Source organism: Nematostella vectensis, chromosome 14 (genome assembly GCF_932526225.1).
Source record: "Nematostella vectensis chromosome 14, jaNemVect1.1, whole genome shotgun sequence".
NCBI classification, from domain to species: Eukaryota; Metazoa; Cnidaria; class Anthozoa; order Actiniaria; family Edwardsiidae; genus Nematostella; species Nematostella vectensis.
In genome coordinates this window covers 1,730,034-1,748,479 of record NC_064047.1, presented here as the reverse complement: position 1 = coordinate 1,748,479, position 18,446 = coordinate 1,730,034, and the positions used below count along the sequence as shown (strand labels likewise).

Genomic DNA, 18,446 nt, shown 5'->3' with positions numbered 1-18,446 from the left:
GCTTATTGCTGTTGTTATTTTACAGTTAGGATGGGGGCACGTACAGCGGGCTCATAGAAACGAGCCGGAAACCGAGCGTATTTTACAGCGCGACCAGTAAAACGGAAGTGTTTGTTTCGACCAATCACTCGCGAGATATTCAAACTGTCACCTTGAAACATGTTTTAACAAATTTTGTGTCTGGATTGTCGCGTCTGATTCGTTAGAAGACAATAAACATTCCGCACATATTTAAGGTGTTTTACTGGTTGCGCGTACCCTGGGTAACAGAAGCTCCGACAACGATTTGAGCGAAAGCGCTTCGCTTAAATCGTTTTCGCCGCGAAGCTCGGTGCCTCTAATGCCCATGGCAGGGTGCGCGCAATGATGAATGATGATAGCGTCATTCAACTCACGTGATGCGCAACGTAGGCTGGTCGGGAGGATGTTATTGACTGTCCTCATTCACTCTCCTCTCCCGAGGAGAGTGAATGAAGTCATTCTGATCACGTGAATTTTTTGGATGGTCCGTTTGCGCCGCGTCCAGGCAACAGGCAGCTTGCGCAATCCTCCACCACCCACCCCTCCAAAACACCCCTCTCCGCCTCCAAAGCACACCCCCTACGCCTCCAAAACACACCCCCTCCGCCGCCAAAACACACCCCCTCCGCCGCCAAAAAGCGGTCTGCCCACCGTCGGCAAAGCCTTGCTATTCGCTTGTACGGAAAAGCGAGAAGGAAAAGCCCTGCAAACATTGACATGGAAAAAGTATAGTTTTGTGATAGGAAAAAAAGGCAATTAATTGGCCGAAGATCGAACCTATTCTGATCAAACGAAATCAGAAAAAAAATAGACCATACTTCCAGACGTACGCTGAAACGTCGTATGGCAGCTTAAAGCTTTACGGCTAGGCTAGAGATTACGGCCCCAGCACCGCTATCTAGTGAGCTGTACAACACAAAGGAACCTGAGGCACCCGCGCATTAATGGGGAGGCAATAACCAGGATCCCAGGCCTGTCTTAGTCGGTTACGCCACGCACAGCTCGCTGAGATGTAAAGTGAAAAAATATCGGGGTCTTTTGCACGCTTGCGTCTCTTGGGAGTTAGTGTGTTGCTATAGTATCGTAGTGATGTCGTCATCATGCACGACCCAGGCCTTAGGTCTCTTTGATCAACGCACGCACGCACCTGCATAGGCCATCTTTTATGGTCAGAGAGTTGGTTAACCGTAAACTTAATTTTGAGAAAATAAAATAACCGTTAACCGTAACAAAGCTGCCGAAAAATTAACCGAACGGTAAAAAAGCGAGTAGAAATACTGCAGCTAAAGCAAATAGATACTTAGCGAGTTTGGGATACCTGTGGTCATTTATGTCACGCACTGACACACAAACAATGGGCTTTTCATTCTACACAACATGATGAACTGTGAGAAGCCTTTAGTTTTTTCGAAATTTCTCAAGTCCATTTGGCTCACAAATGTCAAAGATTACTATATAAAGAAACGAACGATACTTATCAACATCGGAATCGAAGCAACAGTGATTAAATCAACAGAGCCGTGCAAATCCCTAGCTCCAAGAACGTCCACCATTTTGCAAGGTTAGTATCTGCGGATGGGCACGCAATCACAGCTTCAATCGCAAGCACATTTGTGCTTTTTTTTAGGAATGTCTATTTTGGTGAAGGAAGCCATTTCGCAGTTTACGACGTGCGTAAACCAATAAGAAAGCGCCGAATATCACCAGAGGTCAAAATAGCAGAATAGAGTGACCTGGTTACAAACGCTGCTCATAAACAAAATAACAGCAACAAAAGGCTCATAAACCATTTTGAGCTTGTTCAACTGCTGGCTATTGTGTCTATTTCTTGTTGACAGTAGCCAGGAATGTGATACACTATGGTGTTTTGTGTTTTGGTTATGATCTTGTTAACTGCTTAGGGGCCAACCATTTGACTTTGAAAGGGGGGGGGGAGGGGGTAGCGTTGCGTGACTTGAACACGTGCTGCAAAGGAGACGAAAGCTGTGACAGATGCATACAGTATTTTTGGAGAGATGGCACGACAAATGCGCGCTCAGGATCTGGGTTTACAACACTGGTTCTAGGATCTCATACATACAACTTGCTTTCGAGTCTTACGTCTTGGTTCTTTTTAGATTTAAAAAATATCCAGGATGCACCTGGAACCTTCCACAGGGGAGGGGAGAATTCCTGCATTAATCACTGCACCTGGAACCTTCCACAGGGGAGGGGAGAATTCCTGCATTAATCACTATTATCAAAAATAGCTTCACAAAAAATTAGCGTACATTTGACAGGGAAAATTCGGAATATGCTAAATAGTTAAGATTGTCGTTTATTTGGGGTTGTCGTCTATATGTCAACAATAGTGACCGTCTCTATTTTAAAGGGCCTTCAGCAAGGACAACGACGACGGCTAGGACAACGCGATCGAAAAAGATGTTTTCGCACGTGGCGATCAATAATAATTTAATTGCAATGGAATAAGCAAAACATTATAGTCAATGGCGACATGACGGAAAAACATGACATTACGCTTCAAATAAGTCCATTTCACATTTTTTTTAAATTGATTCGACTTTTTGTAAAGTGTCATTGAAATTTGAGCTTTCCGTCCCTGTGCTCACACATAGCGCAAGGATGATCAAGGAAAAATTATCTTAAAAAGCCAAAATCTGGTTATGTGCACTTCGGCCTCACGTTATTTGTTTTGAAAATCAGTCCGTAATACAAGGATCCTATAGCCATTGTAAGAAATTGTGTCTTTCTCTATCTCCAATTGCGCGTTTTCCAGGTTTTTCCGTCATGTCGTCAGACGCAGATAAAATAACCTAAGGACATTATTTCTACAGCAGCGAACTTAGTACTTACTACTAGCTGGAGTTTACAGTGCAAACGTCCGCATCCTCAACTGACCGTGGAGTTTTCACATCGTGGTTTTATGGAAAACAGCTGAATGTCGAACAAAACGCATTTTCACGTGCTGCTATTGAATTCTGAATCAAACCCCATTGTTTTCTGCCGTCGTCGTCCACGTTGCCGTCGTCGTTGCTTGATTCGAAGCAGGGTGCTTTTTTGGAGTTGAGTCATGCATTTACAGTACTTCATTTTTGCAGATGTAACCGTACAGAGTGCTGATTCAGTTGTTCTTGTGGAAATAGAAGATGAGCGAGACATCAGTGGGTGTGTTTTGGAAAATGGTTGGCACCACCTCAATGAACTTTTCCCATCCTTTCCAAAACATGTGTCGCTTTATAAATCTCCACAATTTGAAGTAGGGAAAGTGAGGTAAAGTGCAAAACTTCTATAATTAAAATTTTGTAAGGCCCGATTCATACGTCGCGCATCTACCGCATCTTCCTGTCGACTCTAATTAATCGAACAGTTCAATCCCTGAATCTAGTAACTTCGGCACGCCAGAATTATGCTCGACACGACACTGAGCACGTCTGCGCCAGTCGTGCTCTAGGCAATAGCACGACTCTGATTGAAATGACGAGCCAGGGGGGCAGATCTTGCTTTTCGCTAAAGGGGGGGTTTGACTCAGTGACAAAGGGATGAAAGGGAATTTTTTTTGTTATGTCTTTCTGGAAGCCCAAAGGGAGGGGTTTAACCCCCCTAAACTCTCCCCCTAGATCCGCTACTGCGAGCTTTTGTTGTGCCGAATCAAATGCCACATTTCTTTGTTTGTTTGTTTGTTTGTCCTTCCTCTATTTGTATTTCCATTTACATTTTCTATCCCATTTTCATTACCATAACCATTACCAATCGCATTTAATTATTTATTTCTATTTCTATTGGACAATCTTGCCTTATTATATCAGTGCTGACTTATTCATGTTTGGTAGCTTTGGGTAGCGCCTAAATCTATTTATATTGGACAATGCTTCCCTAATTGTTACTAACTAACTACACTTGTTCATGTTTGGTACTTTAGGGTGGCACGTAGCATGCTTGCCTTATTGTTACTAAGAGACTCGTTCATGTTTTCTGATAGCTTTGACCCATTCCACGCGGTTGGTCAGTCAGAGGGTGTGAACTTAAACAAAGTGAGGGAACACCAGGTTAAAGTCAATGTTTGGTTCTGCCCTACAAACACTCATTGTCGACTACACAACAAGCATAGCGATCCTGAAATACTGGAAGTGCACACACAGGTATGATAATCTATGAATAAGCCACAGGCAACCCAAACACGCCACAGGTATTCCATAACATAACATACAAAGCTATAGCTGATTTTAGTAAAAAACACAATGAGGCAATCAGGTTTGATTAATAATAAATTTCGACTTTATACAGAAGTCTTTTTATCATGCTAGATATTTCCACGACATGAATGGTAATGCACAGACTTTAATGAACATAACTTATATAGCGCTTAGTACCGTATTCACCATGTGCTGACTTCTTTGAGATTTAAAATACTACGTTTTGAGAATGGCCCATCCTGAACCGGAGTAGCTCAAGATTCTAGTAAGATCACATACATCCAGCACGTCACTTTTAGGGCCGAGAAACTCGTGCTGTGAACACACACAGAAATTCACCAATATTCAAACAAAACTACACACTGCTAGAAGGAGATCAGGTCTGATGATGACAAATATGCATTATAGAATGTCAATAAACCACTCCTTTGCTATCGCTTATAAAAAAAATACAACGGTTTATTCGCAAGGAAACTTAAAAAATAACAATCTACGACTGAAGTATGATAAGTAAATGACGATATTGGATTGAAAATATCTTGGTTTCTTGCTTGACTTTAGCCGATGCGTTACTACTCGGCATTGAGCAAGAGCATAAAGTTGCGGCGCGATTGACCTTATATGTATAAGTAATCTTTACATTTTGTTAACTGCACAGATATACGGGACAGGACGAATGCAGAAATTCCATAGTGAAGATTTTAGCAGTTTGTACGAAGATGTGGTCATGAGTCCTGGTATGACGCACGTGCCCTTCTGCGGTATCCATGACAACGGGGAGTACTACTATGGGTGGCACCAGTACTATGGGGATACGGACTGCATTTGGATGGCGATAGAGTATCACCCGCTGTAGCTTGAACACCAAGAAGAAATATGGTACAAAATTATATCTGACGAGCAAGGGCATACTGAAATACCCTAAATAAGAAATTAAGGTGTCCAGAACAATTTGTTAATCTTTGTGAGTTCTCAGCTTATGTTTGAAAGATATGATTCGTGTTGGAAAGAGAAAACGTGGCACACCTGTGCTTTCATTAAATTCCACAATTTCAACTATTGAATTCCACAAAAAAATCTCACTTTGTTTTGACCAATGAGAGCGCGCGTAAGAATTTGACTATAGGATTCTACATAATATTGGTTACTACGGGCTATAGGATAATCTGACTCCGAAATGAAGTCTAATGTCTTGTTAGTAAATAAAGCACGTATTCCTACCTCAACTGGCCGTATTTGCCTTGGTTTCGCTCCCCTAGCGAGCTCTGTTCCTACGCGCTTGTGACCTTTCAAACGACGCGTTATATAAGCTACGCCGCCTGGTAAATGAGTAACTCGGCCCCCAGCGGCGAAAAAAATTGTTTTGGTCCTGTTTCTCAGATTAAAATGCCTCTTTTGAGTTTATAAGTTTGTTTAGGTGACAAGTTTCACATCAGCGCTAGAATTTTTTTACCTCGGATATTTGGGGGAGGGGTGGGTAAATTTTGCTCAAGCTGTTGTTAAAAATGTCACGAGATTACACTTTAAAAGCTAATATTATGCATTTATCATTACTATAAGCAGTAATACATGTATGCAAATACTTTTTTCCTTAATAATTCCAGATTTTTTTTCTTTTGCAAAAATCATAAGAATCCAAGATGGCGGATCCAGGGGGGGTGGACCCAAGAAAAAATTCTTACAAAAAAAATAATTACAAACGTTTTTATGACCTTTTTGCATTGTAAAGCCTTTAAAGGGTTGATTTTGATATATATGAATGGTGCAAAATGATTTCAACCCGATATCTGATAATTTAGGCAATATTTGAAAGAATTGCCAGATAGACCTCGTATTTATGAAGTCATTGTGACGTCATAATTGATTTGACCACACACAATAGGGTGTGACGCATGCTGGTGATCTTTGTCTGTAAGGTTGAAGGTCATGAAATACGGAGGGGGGGTGCGTCTCCCCCCCCCCCCCCCCCAGTCACAGACAGCATAAGAAAAAAAACACGACACGAAGTCTGCATTGTTTTAATCTTTCTAATTATTCCTATAAGTCTTTGGACTTTCGAAAATTTTGCCATAAAGACACGCCCATAAAGACACGCCTACAAAGACACGCCCATAAAGACACGCCCTCTACTTGTAGCGGTCAACTATCTGCCTTGGGCGACCGGCGTGAGTACCAGTTGCCGTAGCAACCTCGTCCGCTTTCGGGCCGGCCTGTTTGGTCAGGATTCCCTCTCCGGCTCTGAGCTGCTCTTCACTGAACTGGCGTGGATTCGCGTCTGCCTCCTTCGGGCCAAGCACAGGGACGTCCAGTCCCTTGGCAGCAGCCTGGAGCAGAGGATAGTATGGAATGTGACATGGCGTGACGTGTATGCCGTGTAGCGTGACAATATGGTTTAACATGACATGACATGCAATGAGACGTGATATGACAATGGCGTGACATGAATGCTGTAGCGCGTGACAGTGTGGTGTGACATGAAAAAATGGCATGGAGTGGGACGTGACATGGCAATAGCGTAACATGGGTGCTGTGACGCATGACATTAATATGTTATGACACGGCATCATGGAATGAGACGTGAGATGATAATGGCGTGACATGAATATGAATGCTGTAACGCGTGACAGTGTGGTGTGACATGAAAAAATGACATGGAATGAGACGTGATATGACAATAGCGTGACATGGATGCTGTGACGCATGTCATTAATATTAACAATTATTATTATAAACAAAAACGTTCTTGGCGACTAAATGGAAACGCGGATTTTTTACTTGCAGGGATTTAGAGTTTTAAGAGAGCTTTCCCACCCCCACCCCCCCCCCCCCCCCCATCCCAAATTCAGCCTGAAGGCCTTGAAAGACATGTGACGTGGCCTATGTCAGGATAAGTGTGACTCGAGTTCTTCGATGCGATAAATCGTGTTTTGCAATGCCGTGGTATTTGATGTGACATGTCAAGAGAATAGGATCAAGAGAATGATCTAGTACAGATGACTAAGCTCGGGTTAGACGTGAGAATTGGCGCTGTTTATACGCGTTAAGATAAAGGATACTTGTGTATTTATCAAAGACATGATAAAGGAAGAAAACAAGAAGAATATAATCTGGGTTACTAACAAGATCGACCATAGATCCTTGAAAGGTAGATAGTAAGCAGTCCAGATTCGTAAGAAGAGATGCAACCGCCCCCTTACAGAAGAAAACACCTAATGTTCACATGCTCCGTTTTTTTAATAAACTTCTTCCTACACGATGATATACTAGCGTCTTGGAGGTAGGGGCCTTACGCAAGGATTAGGGCGACGGCATCAAGTACGGCGCGCGCGCTCGCGAATTGCTAAAAAACGGCGGGGTCGTCATCACTATGGACCAAAGTACACGGATTCATTTTGATTCACTTTCCGGATTTGCTGGATCCAGCGCGCGTGTTAGTGTGGACGGAAGGCCTGGTATCAAAAAGTATACAGATCCCAACGAATCCGTGTTAGTGTGGACGCCCCTTATAACGGCATGTTCCTATTTTCAATTTCTACGCGCGCCGTCACGAACGTCAACGATCGTTTTGGAATGACCTTTTCTCGAGACCGTCGCTGTCGTCCTTGCGTAAGGTCTCTAATAAGTGATTTGCAAAGTCTTTAGTTTGATCGTGTGAGTTCTGTCTAAATTTGTTGTAAAACGTTTTTTGCCAATACCACTTTTTCCAAGTAATCTATACAGTCATGTATCTGATCGGGACTGTGTTATCATGCCGGTTTTTATTAGACGCCTTTGACTAACTTCAAAAAACGAAACATTGGGGTTTAGCGAGAAACAAATCTACCATAAAATCAACTACATGCAAGTATCGTCACGTGACCTATGCAAATATCGTCACGTGACCTATGCAAATATCGTCACGTGACCTATGCAAATATCGTCACGTGACCTATGCAAATATCGTCACGTGACCTATGCAAATATCGTCACGTGACCTATGCAAATATCGTCACGTGACCTATGCAAATATCGTCAGGGGTCCTACGCGAAATGTATCCCCGCCCCTCCCTTGAGCTGCTCCTCTGTGAAGTCACGCGGGTTTGCTTCCGCCTCCTTAGGGCCCAAGAGAGGCACGTTCAGGCCTTTGGCCACAGCCTGAGAAAATAAATAAAGCATTTAAAGGGGCTTTACAGCATTTGAACGAGTGCTCGACGTGAGATGGATACGAATGGAGGGCCTTTTTGGCAGGCGATGAAGACACGCGGCGAGCCAAACATTTGTCTCGCTGATCCTATACGATGTAGGACACCATGAATGTAACATGGGACGGATCAAATAGAGTGTCATCCCGCTGTAACGCAGGATAATGGCGATGGCGTGACATAATGCTTCGTTGTGAGGTTAATTAAATACAACTCAGGCCTTTTGACGCCCGTGCGCCATAAAAAATGTATACGGGCATCTTTTGGCAACGCGATGAAGATGTGACGTGATGAAGGAGTGACATACCCCAGGCGTGATTAAGAGGGCCTGACATAGTGCCTGACGTGATTTTGAAGGCGTGACATATGTATTATTGAGGAGCATCATCCGGAATTCTCAGGCGCGTATTATCCCTGACGTGGCGGTAAGCGTGACATTAGGTGCCTGATGTGATCAAGAAGGCGTGACTCATTTATCATTGAGGAGCGTCATCCGGGATTCTCAGCGAACCCACGATATACCGAGGGGGGCGCGCAGTCAAAGGTATCATATGAAAACAAAGATAATATTTGATGGTCTTTCCACATTTTGGCGGTTAGAGAGAGGTGATCACGCACCTCTCATTTTTTTATTTTTTTTATTTTTTATTTTATTTTTTATAATAATAGTATTTTATTTTACTGTTCTTGGCGTGTCATGACATCGAAAAGGAAAAAGGTATAAGGACATTTCTATGTACTCTCAGCATCTTGAATGTGTTCATTCTTTGTTCAGTATCATGTATATCTTTTATGCACACAAGAAAATAACTAATAATAAATTAATAAATAAGCAATCACGAGTTGGCTCACAGAGCCTTTGATTGTGTTTACCATTCATTGGCACGGTTAACATTGTCAGGGAAACGTTTGCCTTGTAGCACGCCATGCTCGGAGTGCCAGCGTACTTTGTGTCTTCTCTTATCACGGAGATCTGTTTGATTTTCGCTGCAGAAGACGGAAAGCACTGGATCCTTAATCACATGTGCATTACTGCGCAAGCTAATATTTCTCAAACAATGTCCTTGTGCTATTTCCAAATATGATGTACAATTTTTCAAAAGAAATTGCTTGACTCGCAAACACAGAAAAAAGACGTGACGTGCGCGGCCCTCTCTCGCCAGAAGTATCTGGGGGTCCCCTAATAACCTCAGGTGATATAATATATCTAGATTTACAGTATTAATAAAATACAAATATAGTACGAAACAGCAATCCGGATCAAGGAATGATTTAGTTTAATTTCATATATCATCTTAACAAGAAAAAATAAGTATTTATGAATATCATACTATGGATAATGATTGTTAATATATATTTTTTTATATGTACTCTCAATTTAGATAAAGTTTTTTATTAGGTAGATGTTTTGACTGCATACGCGGGCAAATATCCACAAGCGTACAGTATACAGGCCTACTGAGCTACGGCACTGGCCGAGTCGTAAATAGATTTTCGTAAGGAAATCTCGAAGAAAGTCTGATTAAGAATTCGACTCGTAGTCAAGACTTTCTTGGGTCCAAGTCGATAAAATTGAAAGTCCACTTTAAGGGAATGGCCTGGGTTTCTTCTCCTCAGTATGTCATCACGAAACATTTTAATTAAATATTAAGGAATAGTTATTGTATGGACTATTTATTTGTTATCATTGATTATCTGTCGTTGACGACCGAAACTCTGGCCGGACGCAGTAGCAACATTTTTGGCCGCCGGTCCCATTTGGAAGCTGTTTATTATCGTTTTTCCCTCGTTGAGTTGTCTTTCTGTGAATTGACGAGGATTTTTTGTCGATTCTTTGGGCCCAAGTTGAGGGACGTCCTTTCCCAGAGAGTAAGCCTGCGTATGGATGAGTTAGAGAATAAAGAGGAGATGTTAGGCTAAGAGAAAGAAGAGAAGATTAACAAAAAATTATCATGAGTAACTGGGAACCTAAAGGGTAGCTCAGAGACGACCTTCAAGGAAAGAAAGCAAGAAAAAGAGCAAGTATTAGGAGAAATAGAGGAGAGTGTTCTTTTTTAGAACGTCTGAAAAAACGTTATGTGGAAAATTTAAGCAGCTTTCAATGACGAAATGCTGCCTACGTATACATCTGAAAATGTGCTTTAACTTTTGCTAGAATACGTCTAGCGAGTAGTATTTAAGATAGTATATTTCAAAGGCCTAAAAAATGATAGGTTTTTAAGCATATTTTCCAAGTTCTATATGAGTGTGAGTGTAGTACGTACGTTCTATGTGAGTCTAGTTTAATTTCAGTGCGAGTGTGAGTGTATTAGTGATACTTTTCCTGGTTATTTTTTCTTACCCTTCGTCCAACAGCATGAATACAGCAAATGACCTAGAAGAACAACAAACAGAACCTCGTGAAACTCAAAAGCGCAAACTCAAAATTTTAAACTCTAGCGCACACTCAAAATCGTAAACTCCAAAGCGCAAACTCAAAAGCGAATACTCGAAAGCGCAAACTCAAAAGCAAATACTCGAAAGCGCACACTCAAAACTCCAAAGCGCTCACAGGCGCAAATTCGAAAGTGCAAAATCAATAGCGTTAACTCAAGCGGCAAAAAATGGCAAAATTTAAATTGTAAGGTTGTGTTAGCTTACATTTTTATTATATTTTGCCTAGAGGTTCCTTTCATAAAATAAAACAAAATAAGCTTTACTATTTTTTGGTAGATGATCGGTTTTTGAGATTTGAGCAAAGTTGTCATAGATCCTGAAAAAAGCACCAATTTCGCCCAAATTGAGCAATTTCAGAGAAATCAAGAGTCTTACATTATGCAATATCTCAAGAACGGATTATCTACTAGAAAATTCTAAAGCTATTTTGTTTTATATTACAAAAGGAACATCTATGCAAAAAATCATGCAAATATAAGCTAACGTACCTTACAATTTGAACTTTGCTATTTTTTGCTCCTAGCTAATGCATCTTAAATTGGCCAGAATGTGAGCAAACTCTGTGTGATCATTATGCTGGAGGAAAGTGGCGTGGTAAATGGATAAGTAAATACGAAGGGAAGGGGGGGATACTTACGTTCCACATATTAGACTTCTCGTAGAGATCTACCGTCTGGAACAGGTCATTTTTAGCCACGCCTAACTTATTCTCAATGAATGACAGAAAGTTGCCAATATTTTCCATCTGTAAAATCAATTACAACAACAAAAATGGCGTTGCGAAATTAATGTATAAAGTTTAGATAGACGAGGTATTTAGATATACGTTAAATACACTGATATGTGACGCGGCACGAATCACTATCGAGTCATATAGCTCTTTAGCTCTCTATTCTACGTTATATTGCTAATAAAAGAAAACATACTACACAGCAAAGTATTTCTGTAGCTCCAGAATTCTAAACACATAGCAAAGAAGAAAAGGTTAATGTCTTTGTGACGTGTAGCAACTTGCAGTATACTGTTGACTATTTATACGTTTCAATTAGTTTCGGTTTGTTGTGTAACTTTGCTGCATGCGTCACCTGTTTAAAGGGCATCTTCTGCTGATTAATCTTCAAATTACCGCCCAAACGGTTAGCTAGCCTAAAAGCAGAGAAACACTCTATAAGTTGTCATTAATCGAAAAAGCGCCTCCCTTAAAATTTAACGCCTCGCCGAATAAGCGCCTTGCTTTAACGTGTGCACTCAATAGATGTCGATGACGAGAGGCTGACTGAACGCTAGAAGGAAAGTAACAATATAACTGACCTTACTACCATCCTCGGGGACCCAGGGCGTCGCGGAGATCGGGCACACAGGAAGCGGTGCTCTTTCTTTCTGGCGCGCGCCCTGTGTGCCCGATCTCCGCGACGCCCTGGGTACCAGAGGATGCCTTACTATCCGCCCCAACATTTTATCATTAAAATGTTGTTTCGATATGGTACTGGGAAATTGCTTACTCCCTACCTTATGCAAAAAGCATCTTTTATCAAGAGATAGAATTAATTCTAAAAAAATAATCGCCTCGCGAAAAATAAAATGAATTAGCGCCCCAGCGCTTATTCAACCTATCAAGAAAATTCTCGCGAGAAATTCTTAATCCATTTCTCGTCTGGGAATAGCGCGTAGTCAATCATACCACGTGACCAATCATACCACGTGACCAATCATACCACGTGACCAATCATACCACGTGACCAATCATACCACGTGACCAATCATACCACTGTGACCAATCAATTCTCTAACTGTGTGCAGTCAAATTGCTTATAACCCCATCGATTAGTTTAGACGGTTGTTTGACTACGCGCTATTCCCAAACGAGACAAGGAGTTCGAATTCGCCGAGGTCACGCAACAACGAATTCGCCGAGGTCACGCAACAACGAATTTGGCTGTACGGCCCACCTGCACAGGACCTGGCCGTCTTTGAGCGTCTGATGCACCGTGTCTACACCGCCATTCTCGCCAAATATCGACTCCCCCAGGACCGTGTCGATCCACTTACGCGCCTCTTCTTCTTTCGTGGGGTCATACTTTGAATCGATCTGAAATGAGAATTCATTCATTTATAACTTATCCCCATCATCCTTACTTGGATAAGAGCTTTGCTAGATCTGAGATGAGAATTTATTCATTTTATCACTTATTCCCATCATCCTTACTTGGATAAGAGCTTTGCTAGATTTGAGATGAGAATTTATTCATTTTATCATCACTTATTCCCATCCTCCTTGGATAAGAGCTTTGCTACATTTGAGATAAGAATTTATTCATTTTATCATCACTTATTCCCATCCTCCTTGGATAAGAGCTTTGCTAGATCTGAGATGAGAATTTATTCATTTTATCACTTATTCCCATCATCCTTACTTGGATAAGAGCTTTGCTAGATTTGAGATGAGAATTTATTCATTTTATCATCACTTATTCCCATCCTCCTTGGATAAGAGCTTTGCTACATTTGAGATAAGAATTTATTCATTTTATCATCACTTATTCCCATCCTCCTTGGATAAGAGCTTTGCTAGATTTGAGATGAGAATTTATTCATTTTATCACTTATTCCCATCATCCTTACTTGGATAAGAGCTTTGCTAGATTTGAGATGAGAATGTATTCATTTTATCATCACTTATTCCATCCTCCTTGGATAAGAGCTTTGCTAGATTTGAGATGAGAATTTATTCATTTTATCATCACTTATTCCCATCCTCCTTGGATAAGAGCTTTGCTAGATTTGAGATGAGAATTTATTCATTTTATCACTTATTCCCATCCTCCTTGGATAAGAGCTTTGCTAGATTTGAGATGAGAATGTATTCATTTTATCATCACTTATTCCATCCTCCTTGGATAAGAGCTTTGCTAGATTTGAGATGAGAATTTATTCATTTTATCACTTATTCCATCCTCCTTGGATAAGAGCTTTGCTAGATCTGAGATGAGAATTTATTCATTTTATCACATATTCCCATCATCCTTACTTGGATAAGAGCTTTGCTAGATCTGAGATGAAAATAAGTCAGGTATTTTTCAGTGATAAATTGTTCTCGCCCATTACAAAGGTTCGCAGTTATAGGTATTATACGGAAAAATCATAGTATTTAAAATTTCAATAATAAGAAATGACCCACTTTTTGGCCACAAAGATGTCGGGGGGCGGGGGGAGCGCCTGGTACATACGCGCATAAATAGAGGTAAAAATTAATATCGAGCTTAAATACAGATTCTCGCGCGCTCTGATTGGCTCATTATATCAAAATGATGGGCTATATCATACACATGTATTTTAGCCTTCCACTTTAGTTTTTTTGTAGGGAGGGCTGTCTGGTGCACGTGCCCTGCCCCTCATGGAAATATGGTAGGCATTCTGAGAGTTTTCTCATAGCAAGCATAAAGGTGCGTGACCTCTCAAAATACCCTCAAAGCTTGGTCACCCCAGAAAAAATGACATTCGACCTAGGAATTTGCGTTTACTGTGAACGACCACTCGCTTGCCCGAGGGCAACTGGTACAGGCTTGTCAGGCTAAATTCTAAGGAGATAATAGAAGCACAAAATGCCATTAAAACTCACTAATTAATTAAAATATGCCTTGTTTTGTAACGCTCTCTCCGTTATTACTGCGAGACCCAGTCAAATTACGTTGCGAAAACTGGAAAATGTTCGTTTCAAGAAGTCCGATTGTTGTGTTTGACGAATGTTCAACCTTAATCTGATGGCCCTCTTGATTGCGAAAGGACCTACTATCAGGCTTCATCAATTGTGGAATTGTAAGTACTTTTGCGAGTAAATCGTTATATTTTCAAATATAAACAATGACATACATGTACAAGTGGTCGACAAGAAATTCTTTAAAAAGGAAAATAAACAAGTTAGCGTTTTATGAGGAGATGCGGCATATTGCATTGATATAAGGACAAGGAGAATATTGATTGATTTGTTTGATAGCCAAACTTTTTATTTTTTTTTTAATAACATATGCGAAAAACGCATAACGAAAAATAGCGACACGAAACCTGTCTCAAACATATTTTCCCCCTTTTGCCTTTTACTTTTACCATTACATTTTTTTGAAATGATGGGAAATGCAAAACCTCTGTACAAGTGACAGGCCTGCGGAAATGTCAATTGACCTCATTCTAAACGTGATTTCACTTCTCTAAAAGCCACAATAGCACTCAGAAATAGCGCACGCGTGGCTTCCGAGACCGCGCTGCCTTTACATCCATTCAAAGTTCCATTACATACTGTAACCGAACATGATGATTTATTTAGAACTCGCGCATGCTTTCCATCAAAAAACGATATTCTACTCGAATGGGTAATCAATTATATATCTTCAATATAAAGAAAGAATTTGGAAGATGTGAGAGCGGGAGGGATATTTCTAAAAATTGTATTCGAGGTCCACTTTTATAATTAAAAAATATGATTCTGGATTAAATAAGGCCAGGACATTTTAAAATGAGATTATAACGAACTATGATAAATTCAATGCGTCCAAAAAATTCACTTTGTCGATATAATGGCTAAGAGAAGTTAAAATGTGGGTGAAATACTGGATAGTTTTCCGCAAACACATGGCATTCTTAGGGTTTGAAATATAGAGTGTTGTTCAGTGTTTTCAATGAACGGAACATGTTGGAAACTGAACTCATCGATTCACTCAAAATACAACCTCCTTTTTTTCCATCCTACCTTTGCTTGTATCTCTATGTCAAATCCAAATACATTTCCTCTGTTTGCCATTCTTAAGCGTGTTTTCGCACGAGATAAAGTAAATGAGAAGCGTGTTTTAGTTTTCAGTTTCGTGAAAATGCCGTGAAATCCCGAATAAGTCGCCGTGCGCGCGAACACCTGTTCCTGTCAGATTCCGAATCACGACGAAATCCCGAGTATAATGATTACATTTTTTTATGATCGGGTGAAACCCGGAAAAAAACCCGAGAATTTCCGGCAATGCGATGGCCTGTCGGATCAGGCAAGCTGTTGTTGCGGCATTGAAACGCCACCTTTTACAGTTTTTTTAAAGAAATAAATTGTTGTTTGAAAATCACTGCGCATCATATTTTATTTTAATAAACTCTAGAGGTTTTTTTTTTTATAGGAAAAAAATAATGATCTACTAAAAGGTAATATGGCAAGCTGTAATCGCGGTCGTAAATATAGTTGGACCGATGGCTTATCCGTGGGGGTCCATTATTCAATGACCTTCGGGATATGTGACGAGACGCAGCAATGTCCGTGTAAAAAATAAAATATAAAAAAGAGGAAAGCCGACAAAATGCTTTTCAACTTAACTAATCTAAATTATTTTGATAATCGAAATCGCCTTACCATAATTACCTAGGTAATACAATAAAAAAATAAAAAAGATGGCCAATAAAATGTGCAGTTTCAAAATTTTCAGCACAGAACAATATAATCCCTAAAGAAAGAGTAGGCAAGTTTGCTTCCAAGAAGCTTTCATATTCGATTTTAAATGAAATTTCTAAGGCGGTTTTAAATCATTCCAACATAAATCAAACTGATATAAGCGCTGGCATTTTGCGCCGCGTGCAAAACATAATATGAGATAAAACAAGGACCAACCTTTTTAGCTGCTTCTGCACTGAAGCCGTATCCCCTTGGTTTGTTTGCCATGTTGGAGCAAGTGAAACGAAGAGAGTGAGAAAGGCGAGGGCTAAGTACGAGAGAACAGCCTGTTCTAAACGGAGCAATGCAGAGGAAAATGCTAGGCTCGCGAGGTCGTAATTTGGGTGCAGCAATCATAGGTTTTATCTTACATAGTCGGGCATTGTCTATTGGTGGAGGCAGAAGGGCGAAGTGTCATCAATTACGAAGCTCGTCTGACTCGAATAAGTAGTATTGCACGAGATACGAAAAACAGCTCCGGGCGAAAGACAGAAATAGTAGAATTCAAAAACGGCTATCCTTTTATGGACAAAAAATAGTTAAACCTTTATTGGATAACGAAAATGCTGCGAGTAATCAAACTTTGGCGATTATAAAGTATGTTTTTTTTTTACATTTAACGCCATTTCGAAGCGACTAACGCGGCGCGAAGCACTGGTTTATATTTTCTACTTTACGTACTCGTTAAACAGACCGCACTAAAAACTAAACGACTGAGCGCACCTGGCCTGCCGTAGGTTATACGTCTAGTCAGCTCTTATTACAGGGATTATAATGGACTTAATCTGACGATCATAGACCGATTTGGCGAACAATGCAACTACTGGATCTCATTGGCTATAACAGCTTGGAATTGATACCTTCTAGTCCCATAGCCTTAGTTTGCTAGTAGGTGCGTTTCTTGGTATTTACGGGACGAAATTTACGGCTTTTGAGTAGGGGGCGAACCCTAAGGGAGGACCCGGATCAGCTAGCAGTGTAAGCTGTCGTATGGGTCATGTGGCCTGCACCAAAGGACAAAAATATCACCACAACAAAGTTTTATTTTATAACTATAAATATCCCAGTTTTGAAAAGCAAAATCTCGCAATACGAGAAGACTGGGAAACACAGTGAGAAATAACTTCAACTCACTTTTTATAGAAATCCAAGTCAAGGCACTCATGAACCCGGAAAATCCCAAGCTAGAGCCACTTGTGCTACCGTAAGCCAGGATTGAACTCAATCCTTAAAATGTGAAAACTTTATTTAGCGTTATTCAATAATTACATTATCTACTAATGCTACATAATTATTTATGATTCCAGTAGATGTGTCCACTTGAGCCAAGATAGTTCTGTTGATAATGCTTATTACAATTTACACCTCACGAAATCTTACAAACATTTCGTAGACATACATCGATGTCAAAGTTGTAAAACTTCACCAACTAAGAAGTGGATCAACCTTAACACATTGACCCCTCAACCGGCCTGTACCGGCTTTGGGAAGTACCCACAACCCAAAAAATTCATAAATTCAAAATAAACACAACAAGATGAAGATACTCAGGCATCAGTCTAAGGGATAAATGGTCTTGCAGATATGCATCCAACCAAGGTGTTGGCATCTACTCTTAAGCCAAATAATAGCACAGGTTCTTTGACAAATCTCAAATCGAACAAGGAGAGAAAAGCAGAATCACCCCTCTCAATAAAACGCTCAAAATACCACACAAGGGAGAGAGATCAGCAAACACAGCTCAAGACACAAATAGATACCTTTATTCTGATCCTCCAGGTACATTTCCTTGGCCTCAAAACACAATGTCCATTCCTTGAAGGATTGTACAACCACGAAAATATGTTTACGTATTGCAAAGCATTCTGGGAGATCCATGGGAAAATTCACGAGGGGAGGGCCAGTCAACACTGGAATAGCAGTGTAAACAATTTTGGAATCAATTTGGTTTCAGAAAAGACAGCATTTAGGAGAGCTGTGGTGATTCATTAGAAAATTATTTTCTCATCCGGGCAAAGCCAAACAAGAAAAAATCATCATGAATCCACCTTTGCTTGCAAATATCCATAAGCAAAGCACTCAATTATGCCCCAAAAGACTTCATGATGTCCTGAGACACTCTCCTAATATGCTCATAGCTGTATTTTTGATGAA

The 18,446-nt window shown here is 40.5% G+C and overlaps 2 protein-coding genes across 8 annotated transcripts; one reads left to right on the top strand and one right to left on the bottom strand.

Annotated features, from left to right (window-relative positions):
* Positions 1–1,350: 1,350 nt before the first annotated feature.
* Positions 1,351–5,440, top strand: LOC5518840. The gene is made up of 4 exons (XM_001638724.3): positions 1,351–1,582; positions 3,120–3,291; positions 4,001–4,160; positions 4,873–5,440. Exons 1-4 carry the CDS (start codon positions 1,399–1,401, stop codon positions 5,068–5,070), a joined length of 714 nt encoding a protein of 237 aa, XP_001638774.2. The 5' UTR covers positions 1,351–1,398; the 3' UTR covers positions 5,071–5,440.
* Positions 5,441–6,216: 776 nt separating this feature from the next.
* LOC5518795 (muscle-specific protein 20) lies at positions 6,217–16,644 on the bottom strand. 7 transcript variants are annotated; one of them, XM_048721427.1, is made up of 7 exons: positions 16,470–16,641; positions 12,781–12,920; positions 11,917–11,977; positions 11,469–11,576; positions 10,737–10,769; positions 6,324–6,538; positions 6,217–6,281 (listed from the first exon to the last, which is right to left on the bottom strand). In XM_048721427.1, exons 1-6 carry the CDS (start codon positions 16,518–16,520, stop codon positions 6,341–6,343), a joined length of 591 nt encoding a protein of 196 aa, XP_048577384.1. In that variant the 5' UTR covers positions 16,521–16,641; the 3' UTR covers positions 6,217–6,281; positions 6,324–6,340. The 7 variants fall into 7 exon arrangements, 5 of the variants coding, with proteins under 5 accessions (XP_048577384.1, XP_001638721.3, XP_032219405.2 ...); XR_007306439.1 differs by lacking the exons at positions 6,217–6,281; positions 6,324–6,538 and adding exons at positions 7,430–8,073; positions 8,143–8,348 and having other exon boundaries at positions 16,470–16,642; XR_007306438.1 differs by lacking the exons at positions 6,217–6,281; positions 6,324–6,538 and adding exons at positions 7,430–8,073; positions 8,166–8,348 and having other exon boundaries at positions 16,470–16,642.
* Between the last annotated feature and the right edge of the window lie 1,802 nt (positions 16,645–18,446).

Coding starts and splice junctions, on each gene's coding strand:
- LOC5518840 (XM_001638724.3), top strand. CDS start 1,399: ATGATGAACTGTGAGAAGCCTTTAGTTTTTTCGAAATTTCTCAAGTCC. Junction 3,292..4,000: donor TTTGAAGTAGGGAAAGTGAG/GTAAAGTGCAAA, acceptor GTTTTCTGATAG/CTTTGACCCATTCCACGCGG. Junction 4,161..4,872: donor TACTGGAAGTGCACACACAG/GTATGATAATCT, acceptor TTAACTGCACAG/ATATACGGGACAGGACGAAT.
- LOC5518795 (XM_032363512.2), bottom strand. CDS start 16,520: ATGGCAAACAAACCAAGGGGATACGGCTTCAGTGCAGAAGCAGCTAAA. Junction 12,921..16,469: donor GTGCAGAAGCAGCTAAAAAG/GTTGGTCCTTGT, acceptor TTCTCATTTCAG/ATCGATTCAAAGTATGACCC. Junction 10,770..11,468: donor AGAAGTCTAATATGTGGAAC/GTAAGTATCCCC, acceptor TTGTTCTTCTAG/GTCATTTGCTGTATTCATGC.